General features: G+C 37.1%; 1 protein-coding gene and 1 pseudogene across 1 annotated transcript; one reads left to right on the plus strand and one right to left on the minus strand.

Annotated features, from left to right (window-relative positions):
- Window positions 1-4,325: 4,325 nt before the first annotated feature.
- On the minus strand, window positions 4,326-5,377 carry LOC132486867 (testis-specific Y-encoded protein 1-like). The gene is given in 2 exon segments (XM_060094438.1): window positions 4,326-4,864; window positions 4,867-5,377. Coding segments are annotated over 2 exon segments (1,050 nt in total).
- Window positions 5,378-5,688: 311 nt separating this feature from the next.
- Window positions 5,689-6,391, plus strand: LOC132486868 (protein phosphatase 1 regulatory subunit 12A-like; annotated as a pseudogene).
- Window positions 6,392-16,972: the final 10,581 nt, after the last annotated feature.

Below are 16,972 nucleotides of genomic sequence, written 5' to 3' on the forward strand. Positions count from 1 at the left end.
AAAAATGTATAAATGAAACAGAATAGATAGTTCAGAAATAGATCCAACTGATACAATAACAGGCAATTCTGTGGGGGAAAGAATCACCTTTTCAACAAATAGTGCTGGAATAATTGGATATTGATCACTTAAACTGAACCCTAATCCATTCTTCATACTACATACAAAAAAATTAACTCAAAATGGCTCATAGCCCTAAATATAAAATCTAAAACTATAAAACTCCTAGAATAAAATTTAGGAGAAATCCTTTGTGACCTAGGATGAGGCAAAGATTTCTTAGTTGACACCAAAAGCATGAATCATAAAATAATAAATGATAAATTGGACCTCTGGTATTCAAAAGACACAGTTTAAGGGAATAAAAAGAGAAGCCACAGACAAGGAGAAATTGTTTCCAAGTCATATATCTAATAAAGAACCATCAGCAAGAATATATGAAGACCTCTAACAACGAAATTATTTAAAACTGACCAAAAGATTTAAACAGACACTTCACTAAAGATATACTGATGGCAAATAAGAACAGGAAAAGATGCCCAACATCATTATTCATCAGGGAAATGCTATGGTATCATGAGATACCATTAATCACTTACTAAAATGACTATAATTTTAAAAACGAATATTACCAAATACTGGCAAGGATGTAATGAACTTTTACACACAGCTAGTGGGAATGTAAAATGGTGCAATCCCTTTGGAAAACAGGCAATTCCTCAGGTTAAGTATTCACTGACTATATGATCCAGCCATTCCATTCCTAATGTTTATCCAAGTGAATTAAGTATTAGGCATGTACACAATACAACATACAATATCCAATACATGTGCATGCAAACATTTGTACAGGAATGCTCATAGCAGCTTTATTTGTAAAAGCCAAAAACTAAAATTAACTAAAATGTCCATCATAGGCATCCATACGATAGAATACTAATCAGCAAGAGAAAGGAATGAACTCTTGGTACACATAGAAAATCGGATTAAATTCAAAATAAGTATGCTGAGTGAAAGAAATCAGTAAAAACACGAGTGCATACGTTATGATTCTACTTATATCAAATTCTAGAAAATGCAAATGAATATATAGTAGCAGAAAACAGGTCAGTCATTGCCTGGGGATGAGGCAGAGAGCCAGTTGGGGAAGAGGAATTAATTTCCAAGCGATAAGAAGAAACTTCGGGGGATGACGGATATTTTCATTGTCTTGACTGTGGTGACAGTTTCACTGGTGTATACATAAGCCAATGTTATCAAATATGTGCGACTTATTGTTTGTCTATTAAACCTCAATAAACCTGCTTTTAAAAAACCCTACAGCATGCCTTAAAATGCCCTACATTATCTTCCTCAATTTTTTTGACATCATCATAAACCACTTCCTCTCATTCATTCCACTTCAGACATTCTTGTTCTTCCTCAACTCACTTTCACTTTAGGGCTTTTGAGAATGCTCCTCTTACTAGTATACAGATTTATCACTACTCTCACCAATTACCATAGCAAATAAGAAATATTTAGATTATCTCCCCAAAATGAAAATACCTTTTTCTTCTGGTCTTCCCTTCTCTTCTCATCTTTCTTACCCAACTTAGCCACACCTTAAAAGCTTTCTGATGTATAAAATTTTGGGTAGGGCTTCCCTGGTGGTGCAGTGGTTGAGAGTCTGCCTGCCGATGCAGGGGACACGAGTTCGTGCCCTGGTCCGGGAAGATCCCACATGCCACAGAGCGGCTAGGTCCGTGAGCCATGGCCGCTGGGCCTGCGTGTCCAGAGCCTGTGCTCCACAACGGGAGAGGCCACAACAGTGAGAGGCACGTGTACCACAAAAAACAAACAAACAAAAAAAATTGGGGGGTAATTCCACTCAGGTTATTAAATGAGTAAAACTGTTCATTCACTCTATCATTTAGTTGTTCAGCAAATATTCAGTGAACATCTACTATGTGTCATGCACTCTTCTATAGCTTCAGCTATATCATTTTAATGTAGCTAAATATTCCTGCTCCATTCATGCTTAAACGCTACCAAAATAGATAGACAATACACAATAAACAGGATAAGTTACAATATGACAAAAGTACCCTTTAAAAAGTGAAATAAAACAAGGAAAATTAGGAATGCTTAGGGGAGTGTTGTTGTATCAAACATGGAGGTCTGCTAGTCTTAGAGAATTCTGATCTAACCAGTCATCTAAGAACTCAGACTCGTAATACAGTGTAATTCTACAGTGATAAAACACAGTATAATGATAATTAAGAGTCTATGCTCCCTAGGTCTACCAGAAGAAAGAGAATAATAAAGATTAGAGCAGAGATAAACAAAATAGGCAATAAAAAAACAACAGAGAAAATTAATGAAACCAAGAATTGGTTCTTCAAAAAGATCAACAAAATTGGCAAACCTTTAACTAGACTGACTAAGAAAAAAGAGATTTAAATAACTAAAATCATAAATGAAAGAGGGGACATTACAACTGATTTTACAGAGCTTAAAAAGATTGTGAGAGAGTACTATGAACAACTGTACACCAACGAATTGAATAATCTAAATGAAACAGACAAATTCCTAGAAACTCAAAACTTACCAGTACTAAATCATGAAGAAACAGAAAATCAATAGATTTAAAACCAGTAAGGAGATTGAATAAGTAATCAAAAACCTCGCAATAAATAACCCTGACTACAACTGTTGGGGGCACTTTCCTCCACAGTAGAGGTCAAGGAGACATGAAGGTCATATTTCACCCCATTAGAGATGAAGAGTCTGAAACGCAAAGAAAAGCAAGATCTAGACAAGCAAGACAGTCTAGAAGATCAACACAGCATAGATTGATCTTTAGGAAGCTGAAAAAACAACATGAAGAAGTCATTGTACCCAAATCAGAGAACAAGAAAAAGAAAAAGGGGGAAAAGGAAAGCAGGATAAAGAGAAGGAAGAAGAAAAGAAGCAGAAACATCTAGAGAAGATGAATATGAACAAAAGTACTTCAGAACATATGATAAGATTTATCAGCCTTGTCTCCCAAGGCAATAGAAATAAAAGAATAAACAAATGCGACCTAATCAAACTTATAAGCTTTTGCACAGCAAAGGAAACCATAAACAAAATGGAAAGAGACAACCAACAGACGGGGAGAAAATACTTGCAAATGATGTGACTGACAAGGACTTAATTCCAAAATATATAAACAGCTCATACAACTCAATAACAAAAAAACAACCCAGTCAAAAAATGGGCAGAAGAGCTAAATAGATATTTCTCCAAAGAAGACATACAGATGGCCAACAGACACATGAAAAGATGCTCAACATTCTAATTATTAGAGAAATGCAAATCAAAATTACAATTAGGTACCACCTCACACCAATCAGAATGGCTGTGATTAAAAAGTCTACAAGTAATAAATGGTGGAGAGGGTGTGGAGAAAAGGGAACCCTCTTACACCGTTGCTGGGAATGTAAATTGGTGCAGTCACTATGGAAAACAGTATGGAGGTTCCTCAAAAAACTAAAAATAGAGTTGCCATATGATCCAGCAATCCCATTCCTGGGCATATACCTAGACAAAACTATAATTCGAAAAGATACATGCACCCCTATGTTCATAGCAGCATTATTTACAATAGCCAAGACAGAGAAACAACCTAAATGTCCACTGACAGATGAATGGATAAAGATGTGGTATATATATGTACAATGGAATACTACTCAGCCATAAAAAAGAACAAAATAATGCCACTTGCAGCAACATGGATGCAACTAGAGATTATCATACTAGGTAAAGTAAGTCAGAAAGAGAAAGACAGATACCATATGACATCACTTATATGTGGAATCTAATATATGACACAAATGAACTTATCTATGAAACAGAAACAGACTTACAGACATAGAGAACAGACTTGTGGTTGCCAAGGGCGGGTGAAGGGGTGGGGAGGGATGGAGTGAGAGTTTGGGATTAGCAGATGCAAACTACTATATATAGAATGGATAAACAACAAGGTTCTACTGTATTGCACAGGGAACTATATTCAATATCCTGTAATAAACCATAATGGAAAAGAAAAAAAAAATGTATCAGCCTTACAGACAATAACTGACTTCAAGTTCAACCACTCCATCCTGTTCACTTTTTTTTTTTTTTTTTGTAACTTGTTAGTTTGTTTATGTCTCTCTGGGCATCATTCCCCACATGTGGGGCCCAGCTCTCTGGAACCTTCACTGGCCATCCTTTCCTCGTTTCTCCCCTGGGCACCAGAACCGTGTAGGTAGATACATCCACGCGTCTCCCGCATCTGTAGACACCTCCTGCCTCTTGTGCTATTTGGCCAAACTCTGAGGCTCCCACCGCACCTTCATCTCCGGGTCTGTCCTGGTGGGGCCTTCCTCCCTGGGGTAGTAGCGCAGGGGATTGGGCCACAGTTCCTTGCCGATGATCTCAGCAATCCTGTTAGGCCCTGGGCAGTTGTGGTCAGACAACCAGTTGAGGAAGTTAAGGCTGGTGGTGTCCTGCCTGCAGTTGGGGGCTCCTCATTCATAATCCCAGAACCACTGGATGGGAGTGGAACGAGAGGCCCTATATCCAGCAATGCTAAGGCGATACTCTTTAACGATCATGTCATTCCAGAAGCAAGGGTTGTTCCAAAAGAAAAACATCAACCTGCAGTGGTGCCTGGGATGGCCCAGTTCCTGCACCTCCAAATTGATCATGCAGTTGAGCGTGTCTTCATCTTGGTCACTGATCATGGCCGATATCTGGGAGTGGTTCATAATGGCTCTGGCCCAGAAGCCAGGAATGCCCTGGATGATGGGCCTTCTGTGATCCAACTGAGGATTCCGCCTTTGAGTGATCTTGCGCTTGCCCTGATGGCTTGGGCATTCAGAGTGCTCAGCTCTAACTGAAGGGCCCCCAGTGCCTCCAGCAGGGGCCGGGCAGTCGTGGGTCCCGGATCTGGCTCTTCCTGCCCCTGCTCCTGGGGCTTCTCCTCCCACTCCTCCACCTGCATCTCCTTCTGCTCCTCCTCCGCCACCACCTCCACCACTTGCAAGATGTCCTCCACCAGCAGCCCTAACTCCTCCCGGATTCCCGCCACCTCTCCCTCCTCCAGGGCCACACCTTGTTGCACGACCTCCACCCTGAAGATTGTGGCCTCCTTGCCTGACCCACCAGCTAGTGTCCGTGCTGTACCCACCTCCCCCACTGCACCTGGAGACCCGCGGGCCCCTGCTTCCTGAGCACCCCCTCCCACAACTAGGATGACCCAGGGTCCCTGGGCAGCGCCACCTTCCCCAGACCCCGCCTCACTCACCATGTGGCCCTGGCCCTGAGCTGGGGCAACTTCGAAGGAGTGGGAGCTGGAAGCACAGCACATGGCCCGCAGAGCAAGCAGGCCCAGAGACCAGAGTCACCCTGTGCTACAGACCTCGGGGTGGGGGGCGAGGGCATCCTGTTCACTTTCTACCATGAACAGTTCACTCTACGATTCAAGTCATCTAAACAGGCCAAACAATCTTGTAGGTATAACTTCTGCGTATTCCAGAAGATTAACAAAAGAAAATGAAAAAGAGGGAGAAAAGAGAGAAGAAAAAGGAGAAAATAAAGCACACCCTAAATCAATCAGAGAACAGTGACCAGGAGAGAAAAGAAGATCTACAGGAGTTTTATTTTGGACACAAGATAGAGATGAAAATGAAAAAGAACAACAATCAGATACAGATGGGAGATCCAATAAGAAAGAAACTTAGATGGATTCCATTTCTAGATGTGAAAAAAGTTCTATGTCATCTAGTGATTGGTATTAATTCCTTGCTGGGTTGCTCTGGATCATACAGTTACTTTACAAAAAGAAAGACTTACAATAGCAGGCTAGAAAAGAATGACTCATCTGACTTTAAAAAGCTTTATGAACAAATTCAAACTGAAAATGGAAAGCTGAAAGCATAGCTACATGATACATATATGGAACTGACAGATCTTAAACTGCAATTGGAAAAGGCCACCCAGAGACAAGAAAGATTTGCAGATAGGTCACTATTGGAAGTTGGGAAAAAAGAGGACAGAGAGCTCTAAAAAGAATATCTCAAGTGAAAGAAGAGCTCAAAATGTTAACAGATCTAAAAGCAGTCAACCAGAGGCTAAAGGATGAAAATGGGGACTTGATCAGAGTCATAAGCAAACTTTCCAAATTAAATAAAAAGCAGCAAGTAATGGAATTGCACATATTTGTAATCCCAGGGACCATAACTGAAAGTCACTGGAAACTGGGAAGGATTCTTGGAGGCTATCATTTTTGGATATGCTGCCAATTGCCTACTTATCTAGGATTTCTGTTTCATTTTGTTTTTCTTTTTTTCCCCCTTGTATCAAGGTCATTGTTTCATGTTAATGCAGCTGCTGAGAAGTGGGGTTTTTCATTTATTTATTTTAAAGAACTGAGAAAACTTGTGTACAACTCCAGCATATAAAGAAAGTGTTCAAGGCCAGATATGCCTCAGATATTTAATCAGCAAGCCTTAGTTGTATGTAAATACTTTTGTGTCAACAAAAACTTTCAGCTCTCACAGAAGACAGTTATTCAGCATTTTTTGATCTGCCAGTTTTCAGTTTTTCAATATTTAGGATTTTTTGCTTTACATCTAAGTTTGGGTTTGTATTTTTTTTTTTTTTTTTTTTTGCGGTATGCGGGCCTCTCACTGCTGTGGCCTCTCCCGTTGCGGAGCACAGGCTCCGGATGCGCAGGCCCAGAGGCCATGGCTCACGGGCCCAGCCGCTCCGCGGCACATGGGATCCTCCCAGATCGGGGCACGAACCCGTATCCCCTGCATCGGCAGGCGGACTCTCAACCACTGCGCCACCAGGGAGGCCCGGGTTTGTATTTTTTCTTTATAACTCTTCATGTGGCAGACATTTCTATGTTTTCATACCTTTATCATTTACAGAAAAGAACATGTGCTCTTCTGAGATTGTTGTTAGGTGCAGGCTAATGCTGCTGTGTTGTCCCCCAGCTGGAACTGAGTTGCTTGGAGGAAAATTTTTTCTCATTGTTTGTGCAATATGCATTTATTTCTTATATGAATGCTTTAAAGTCAGTTGAGATTAGATTCTTCTAAGTCCTACTTTCTGCCTTCACTGGTAGGATGTTGTTTCTGTTGTTTATTATTGTAGAATAAGAGATTAGACCCTGTAATCTTCACATTCATTTTGCAGGTACTGATTGATACTGTATATATAAGTGTGTGTTGGTTGATTTTTAGAAAACCCCGTGGCACACTTGACTATTTTCTTATTTCAAAAACCTGTTAACACAAGTAGGCTATTCCATAATAGTGTTAAAAACAAAATTTGCTAACAATGTGATGTAAAGACTTTAAAAGGTACCTTATCTTTACAAAACTTTTCTACTGTAAAGTGCTTTTATTTTCAGTTTGCATTTGATAGTTTTCAACCACAATTTAAGTTGCATAAGATAAATCCTTCACATTTCAAATACCTATATTTATCTGAGTGTTGTCTAAAATTGTTGTGCTAGCCAAAGTAATGCTATGAAGTCATTTCCAGATTTAACCCATGAGTTAATGTTAAATGCATTGTTATTGCCATGGGAAGAGGCACTGACTTTGATACTACCAGCATGTCCAGACTATACATGTACCAGTGACCTTTAAAAAAAAAACCAAGTACATAATGAATATGGCTTTTATTTGGACAAATAGCTTTATATTTTAATTAAACCATGCAAAAAATATTACATCTTTCTAGCACGTAACTGTCTCCTTATCCACTGAACATTTCAGACTTTTGAATAAATTGTACATTGGAAAGCTTATGGTCACTAGTTGCATTACTGATTGTAGTGTATATTATACAAAATGTGAATTTGTCCCCCCTCATTTTAGAAGGTCACTGTGTTCTACTGCCTATTTGAGATTATTTTGGGGTTGGGAAAGAGTGTTTTCCCAGAGGATTTTAAGTCTTCTCTCTCGATGGGTTTTATGAAGACGTGAGGTTATGGTCTTACCACCAAGCTCAGGATTCTAGATTTTTAAAGGTACAAGGATAGTTATGGGAATTTTATTTTGATTTGAACTGTATGAATAGAACATCTGAATATAGAGAATTTCCATGATCTTATGTGGGCCTAAAACACACAGATAACTGAACAGTTTGAGTGACTGCACAACATTTAGGCATGAAAACAGGAATAAAATTAAGAAAACAATTTCATTTATAATAGCAAGAAAAAGAATAAAATACACAGGACTAAAGTTAATCAAGGAGACAAAAGACTTGTACACTGAAAACTACAAAACATTGCTGAAAGAAATTAAAGAAACACACAAACGGAAAGAAATCTCATATTCATGGACTGGAAGATTTAATACTGTTAAGATGTAAATATCATCCAAAGTGGTCTACAGATTCAATGTAATTTCCATCAAACTCCAATAATGCTTTTTGCCGAAATAGAAAAATCCATCCTAAAATTTATATGTAACCTCAGGAAACCCTGTATAACCAAAACAATCTTCAAAAGAAAAACAATGTTGTAAGTCTAACACATCCTGATTTCAAAACTTATTACAAAGCTACTGTAATCAAAAGAGTGTGGTATTGGCATAAGAACAGACATATAAACCAACGTAATAGCATAGAGAGGACAGAAATAAACCCTTGCATATATGGTCAAATGATCTCAACAAAGATGCCAAGACCATTAAAAGAGGAAAGAACAGTCTTTTTCGATAAATAGTGTTGGGAAAACTGGATAGCCACATGCAAAAGGATGAATTTGTACCCTTATCTAACACCATATATAAAATTACCTCAAAATGGATCAAGGTCCTAAACAAAAGCCACCTGTCAAAGCTGACTTTCAGAAATGAAGGGGAGATAAAGACTTTCCCAGACAGCAAAAACTGAGGAGGTTCGTCACCACTATACCAGCTTTACAAGAAATGCCAAAAGGAATTCTTTAAGCTGAAATGAAAGGATACTAGCTAGTAACAAGAAAATATAAAACACAGTTGCAAAGGTAAGTACATAGTCAAATTCAGAATATTCTAATACTATCATACAATGGTGTATTAACCACTTAACTCCAGTAGAAAGGTTAAAAAGATAAAAGTATTAAAAATAACTGTAGCCAAAATAATTTGTTAATGGATATACAAATAAAAAGACATAAATTGTTACATTAAAAACATAAAATGAGGGGGAGTAAAGGGTAGTTTTGTATGCAATCAGGTTATCATCAGCTTACAATAGAATAAAATATTTTATGTGAGCCTCATGATAATCACAGCAAAAACCTATAGTAGATACACAAAAGATAAAGAGAGGGGAATCAAAGAACACCTCTAAGGAAAATCATCAATTAACAAAGGAAGACAGCAAGAGAGGAAGAAAAGAAAAATAGAAATACAAGACAGTCAGGAAACAATTAATAAGATGGCATCAATAAATCTTTGCTGATCAACAATTACTTTAAATTGATTAAATTATCCAGTCAAAAGGCACAGAGTGGCTGAATAGATTTAAAAAACAACAACAAAACAAGACCCAACAATATGCTGCCTACAAGAGACTCACTTCAGCTTTAGGAACATGTATAGGTCCAAAGTTACAGAATGGGAAAAGATATTCCAAGCAAATGGAAACCAAAAGAGATCAAGCATAGCTATACTTATATTAGACAAAATATATTGTAAGTTAAAAACTGAAAGAGACAAAAAATTCATTATATAATGATAAAAGGGTCAATTAATCAAGATAATACAATATTATAAATATATATACACCCAACATTGGACTACCTAAATATTAGGCAAATACTAACAGATCTGAAGGGAGAAATAAAACTACAGTAATAGTAGAGGACTTCAATACCCCACTTTCAACAATGGATAGATCATCCAGACAGAAAATCAACAAAGGAACTTGAACTATATTTTAAATAAAATGGACACATACACAACATTTCATTCAACAGCAAAGGAATATACATTCTTCCCAATGGCACACAGCACATCCTCCAGGATAAATCATAAGATAGATCACAAAACAAGTCATAGCATATTTATGAAGAGTGAAACCATATCAAGTATCTTTTCTGACCACAGTGGTATGAAACAAGAAATCAATAACAGAAGCAAAACTGAAAAACTCACAAATATGTGCCCACTCTTGACACTTCTATTGAACATAGTACTAGAAGTACTAGCCAGAGCAATTAGTCAAAAAAAAAGAAAAAAGCCATCCAAATTGAAAAGTAAAAAGTAAAAGTGTCTCTGTTTTCAGATGACATGACCTTATATACAGGCATGCCTCAGAGATATTGAGGGTAAAGTTCAAGGCCACTGCAATAAAGTGAAGAGCGCAATAAAGTGAGTCACACAAATGTTTTGGTTTCCTAGTACATATAAAAGCTATGTTAAAAATATACTGTAGTCTATTAAGTATGTAATAGCATTATATCTAAAAGCATGTAATACTTTAATTTAAAAATAACTTATTGCTAAATAATGCTAACCACCATTTGAGCTTTCAGCGAGTCTTACTTTTTGTTGATGGAGAGTCTTGCCTCAATGTTGATGGCTGCTGACTGATCAGTGGCGGCTGCTGGAGGTCGGGGTGACTGTGGCAATTTCTTAAAATAAGACAACAGTGAAGTGTGCCACATTAATTGACTCTTCCTTCACGTATGATTTCTCTGTAGCATGCAATGTTTGATAGCATTTTACCCACAGGACTTCTTTCAAAATTGCAGTTAATCCTCTCAAACCCTGCCGTTGCTTTATCAACTAAGTTTAAGTAATATTCTAAATCCTTTGTTGTCATTTCAACAGTCTTCACAGCATCTTCACCAGGAGTAGATTCCATCTCAAGAAACCACTTTTTTTGCTCATTCATAAGAAGCAACTGCTCATCCGTTACAGTTTTGTCATGAGATTGTAGCACCTCAGTCACATCTTCAGGCTCCACTTCTAATTCTGCAAGAATTACCAAAATGTGACACAAAAAGTGAGCAAATGCTGTTGAAAAAATGGCACCAATAGATTTGCTCAACACAGGCTTGCCACAAACCTTTGGTTTGTAAAAAACACAACATCTGCAAAACATAATAAAGGGAAGCATGATAAAGCAAAGTATGCTTGTACAGAAAACTAGAGACTTTACCAAAAAACTTGTTAAAATAATAAACAAATTCAGGAAAGTTGAAGGATACAAAATCAATATGCAAAAATCAGTTATTCATCTATATACAAACAATGAACTATTGGAAAGAGAAAGTAAGAAAACAATCCCAGGGAATTCCCTGGCAGTCCAGTGGTTAGAACTTAGTGCTTTCACTGCCAAGGGCCTGGGTTCAATCCCTGGTCAGGGAACTAAGATCCTGCAAACCACACAGCATGGCCAAAAAAAGAAATCCCATTTACAACAGCATCAAAAACAATAAAATACTTAGGTATAAACTCAAACTGTAAACTGAAAACTATACGATACCAATTTAAAAAACTGAAGAGGACACAAATAAATGAAAAGATAATCTGTGTTCATAGTTTGGAAGATTTAATATTGTTAAAATGTCTATAGTAGCAAAACAATCTGTAGTTTCAATGCACCCACTATTAAAATTCCATTGGCATTTTTCACAGACATAGAAAAAACAATCCTAGAATTTATCGGGAACCACAAAGACCCTGAATAGCCAAAGCAATACTGAAAAAGAAGAACAAAGCTGGAGGCAACACATGTCCTGATGTCAAACTATATTACATATCTATAGTAATCAACAGAATGGTACTGCCATAAAAACAGACACATAAACTAGTGGAACAGACTAGAGAGCCCAGACATAAACCCATACATATACAGTCAGCTAATCTTCATCAAGAACACACAATGGAGAAAGGATAATCTCTTCATTACATGGTGCTGGGAAAACTGGGTATCCACATTCAAAAGAATGAATGTAGACCCCTACCTTACACAACTCACAAAAGTTATCTCAAAATGGATTAAAAACTAAATTTACCTAAAGACTAAAAAACCATATAACTCCTAGAAGAAAACAGGGGAAAAGCTCCTTGACATTGGTCTTGGCAACGATTTTTTTTTGGATATGACATCAAAAGCAGAGGAAATAAAAACAAAATAAACAAGTGGAACTACATCAAACTAAAAAGTTTCTAACTACAAGTAACTCAATTTCGTTTCTTTTTATGGCTGAGTAATATTCCATTGTATATGTCATACAGAGTGAAGTAAGTCAGAAAGAGAAAAACTAATACTGTACGCTAATGCATATATATGGAATCTAAAAAAAATGGTACTAATGAACCTAATGGCAGGGCAGGAATAAAGACGCAGACATAGAGAATGGACTTGAGGACACGGGTGGCAGGAGAGGGGAAGCTGGGGTTAAGTGAGAGTAGCACTGACATATATACACTACCAAATGTAAAATAGATAGCTAGTGGGAAGCAGCAGCATAGCACAGGGAGATCAGCTCGGTGCTCTGTGATGACCTAGAGGGGTAGGATAGGGAGGGTAGGAGGGAGGCTCAAGAGGGGATATGGGGATATATGTATGCATATGGTTGATTCACTTTGTTGTACAACAGAAACTAACACAGCATTGTGAAGCAGTTATACTCCAATAAAGATGTATAAAAATTTTTTTAAATAAAAATAATTAGAAATCTCAATAAATTAATTAATTAAAAGGCTTCTGAAATGAAAAGGAAATAATGAACAAAATGAAAAGACAACCTATGGAAGAGGGGGAAATACTTGCAAATCATTGATCTGGTAAGAGGTTAATATCCAAAATATATAAGGAACTCATACAACTCAATAGCAAAGAAACAATCTGATTATAAAATGGGCAGAGAAATTGAAGAGGCATTCTTCCAAAGAAGACATCCAAATGGTCAACAGGTATATGAAAAGGTGCTCAACATCACTAATCATCAGAAAGAGCAAATCAAAACCACTCTAACCTCATACCTGTTAGAATGGCTATTATCAAAAAGACAGATAACATGTTGGCGACGATGCAGAGAAAGGGGAACTCTATACACTACTGGTATGAATGTAAATCAGCACAGCTATTATGGAAAACATATGGAGGTTTCTAAAAAAGTCCTGCTTGTGGGCATATATATCAAAAGGAAGTGAAATCACTACTTGAAGAGATATCTACAGCCCCATGTTCACTGCAGCATTAATCACAATAGTCATTTTTATAACTACATGACAGGACTTCCCTGGTGGCACAGTGGTGAATCTGCCTGCCAATGCAGGGGACACCGTTTCAAGCCCTGGTCCAGGAAGATCCCACATGCTGCAGAGCAACTAAGCCCGTGCACCACAACTACTGAGCCTGTGCTCTAGAGCCCACAAGCCACAAGTACTGAGCCCGTGTGCCTAGAGCCTGTGCTCCACAAGAGAAGCCACCACAACAAGAAAAGCCACCACAACAAGAGAAGCCCCTGCACCGCAACAAAGAGTAGTCCCTGCTCACCACAACTAGAGAAAGCCCGTGCACAGCCACCAAGACCCAATGCAGCCAAAAATAAATAAACAGGGCCTCCCTGGTGGCGCAAGTGGTTGAGAGTCCGCCTGCCGATGCAGGGGATACGGGTTCGTGCCCCGGTCTGGGAGGATCCCATATGCCGCGGAGCGGCTGGGCCCGTGAGCCATGGCCGCTGGGCCTGCGCATCCGGAGCCTGTGCTCCGCAACGGGAGAGGCCACAACAGTGAGAGGCCCACATACCGCAAGGGGAAAAAGAAAAAATAAATAAATAAATAAATAAATAAATAAATAAATTTATTTATTTTAAAAAACTACATATGACTATATATATATAAAATTCAGCTATAAAAAATGAAGGAATTCCTGTACAATGCGGTGGCTATAGTTAACAATACTGCATCATATGTTTGCAAGTTGCTAACAGAGTAAATTTTGAAAGTTCTTAGCACAGGAAAAACACCTGTAGCTATATGAAGTGATGGATGTTAGCTAAATTTATAGTGGCAATCATTTCACAATATATGCATATCATTATGCTGCATACCTTAAACTTATACAATGTTTGTTATATGTCAGTTATATCTCAATAAAACTGGGGAAAAAAAGGAAATCCTGCCGTTTGTGACAACATGGATGGATCCTGAGGGCATTATGGTAAGTAAAGTCAGATAGAGAAATATAAATACTCGACCCCACATATATAAAATATGGAAATGCTAAACTCATAGAAATTGAGAGTAGTTTGGTGGCTGCCAGGGGCTGAGGGCCAGGGAAAATGAGATGTTGGTCAAATGGTACACACTTCCAGTTATATAATAAATAAGTTCTGGGGATATAATGTATAGTATGGTGACTACAGCTAACAATACTGTATCATATACTTGAAAGTTGCTGAGAGTAAATCTTAAGTGATCTCACCACAAAAATAAAATGATAACTATGTGAGGTGATGAAGGTGTTGACTAACCATATTGTGGTAAATGTCACATTATAAATATATATTGCATGTATCAAATTATCACTTTGTACACCTTAAACTTACACAATGCTATGTCAACTATATCTCAATAACTCTAGGGAGAAAAACAAATTTAGGATTATAAGGTTTTTACTTAACATCTTTGGTATGTAATTTTTTATCATACACCTGAAATCTTTGGTTCCTAAAGACATTCATAACTACAGTAGTTCTCCCTTGACCACAGGGGATATGTTTCAAGACCTGCAGTGGATGCCTGGAATTGAGCTCTGTTTTTTCCTATACATACATCCTATGTAAAGTTTAATTTACAAATTAGGCACAATAAGAAACAATAACTAAAAATTAAACAATGATAACAATATACTGTAATAAAAGTTATCTGAATGTGGCCTTTCTCTCAAAATATCTTCTTGTACAAATTTAATGCCTTTTCCATCTTAACTTAAGCATTTATCATGCACTGTGGCCATAACTTGTGAAGTCTGAGGTGTGACAGCAAAACCAGCATGAATTATTTTTCCATCTTCACAATTTCAGATTTGTTCTTACCATAGGTCTTAGCAATCTCAGCATACAGTTTTTTTCTTTCCTAAGTCAAAAACTTTTACCTTTTCACTTTAAGAAAACATTTCACAGCCTCTCTTTGGCATATCTTAATTGCCAGCATCACTACTATTGTGCTTCAGGGCCATTACTAAGTAAAATAAGCGTTACTTGAACACAAGCACTGTGATACCATAACAGTTGATCTGATAAACGAAATTACTAAGTGACTTCACAGGCAGGATACACTGGACAAAGGGATGATTTATGTCCCAGGGAGTGGGACAGTAAGACTTCTTCACACTACTCAGTATGATGTGCAATTTAAAACTTACAAAGTATTTACAGAATTTTCCATTTAATATTTTTAGATGGAGGTTGACAACAGTTAACTGAAAACACAGAAAGCGAAACCGCAGATAAGGGGGGACTACTGTATTTATTTGATCCATTCCTTCATTTCTTTTTCTTCTCTCTGTATGTGTATGTATCCAATATTATTATCAATACCAGTATTATGAGTAACAGAACAGTTACCGAAAAAAACCTTCTTTGCCATTCCTTTATCCTTATGATATATCCCACCAGGGAAAAACAGACAAACAGTTTAAAGTTACTTGAAATTATTTCTCGGTATGGTTAACCACCAATGCTATACATGTTTAGTTTCATTTTGCTAAATTTTTAGGTGTCACTTCATTTTGACTTTGTTTTGTTACTATTTATACTATTTACATGGTTCCAAAGTCAATTATACAAAACAAAGTTACATTTATGACAGGTCTAAGGGCTATCACTATCCTTTCCACCATGTTCAGTCACCTTAGAGCAAAACATTTTAATTAATATTTGGGTCTTTCCTTTCAGCATTTGTACTTATATATAAGAAAATATGTCCACTTGTTCCCACCACTACCTGTCTTTCTTAGAAGACAGTGTACTGTAATTCTTCTGTGTCTTGATTTAAGAACATGACTGGAGAGTATAAAAAGATGTATCTCATTCCTTTTTAGAGCTGCACGGTCCCCAGTGTGCAGATATACTATATTAAACATTTTCTATCAATAATCATTTAGGCTGTTTATTGTTTTTTTTCTGTTGTGTATAGTGCTATGATGAATAAACATAAGTATGCACCTCTTTTTTAAGATTTTTTTTTGATGTGGACCATTTTTAAAGTCTTTATTGAATTTGTTACAATATTGCTTCTGTTTTATGTTTCAGGTTTTTTGGCCCTGAGACATGTGAGATCTTAGCTCCCCAACTACAGATCAAAGCTGCACCCCTGCATTGGAAGGTGAAGTCTTAACCACTGGGCTGCCAGGGAAGTCCCAAGCATGCATCTCTTAATATTTCCCCAACATATCTTTAGAAGATTCCTAAAAATGTTTAGAAATTGCATATGTAATTTTGCTAGATACATCCAAGTTTATTCCAAACTAATCACTTCTTTTAACACAGAAGAAATTTTAATATTAATATAAGCCATTTTATCAATCTTTTCTTCATGCACAGTGTTAAACATTTTTCCCTATCCTAAGGCTATGAAGAGTCTCCAATATAATTACCTGGAAACTTTGTCATTTTGCATTTCATATTTATATTTAATTGACCCAGAACAATTTATTAAAAAGATAATTTTTCCCCTTCTGATTACAATGCCACTTTTGTCATAAAGTTACTCATATATAATTTTTTCATTCTCAGGCTCTCATTTCATTAATCTATTTTTGTCACTCTTGTGTCAATACTATATTGCCTACATTACTACAGCTTTGTGGGAAACCTTAGTCTGATCAATTCTCTAACATTTGTTCTTAATGAGTGACTTGCCTATTCTTGTCCCTTAGTATTTCCATATATATATTAGAATCAACTAGATACAGATATAGATATATCACAATT

Source organism: Mesoplodon densirostris, chromosome 3 (genome assembly GCF_025265405.1).
Source record: "Mesoplodon densirostris isolate mMesDen1 chromosome 3, mMesDen1 primary haplotype, whole genome shotgun sequence".
In the NCBI taxonomy this organism is placed as follows: domain Eukaryota; kingdom Metazoa; phylum Chordata; class Mammalia; order Artiodactyla; family Ziphiidae; genus Mesoplodon; species Mesoplodon densirostris.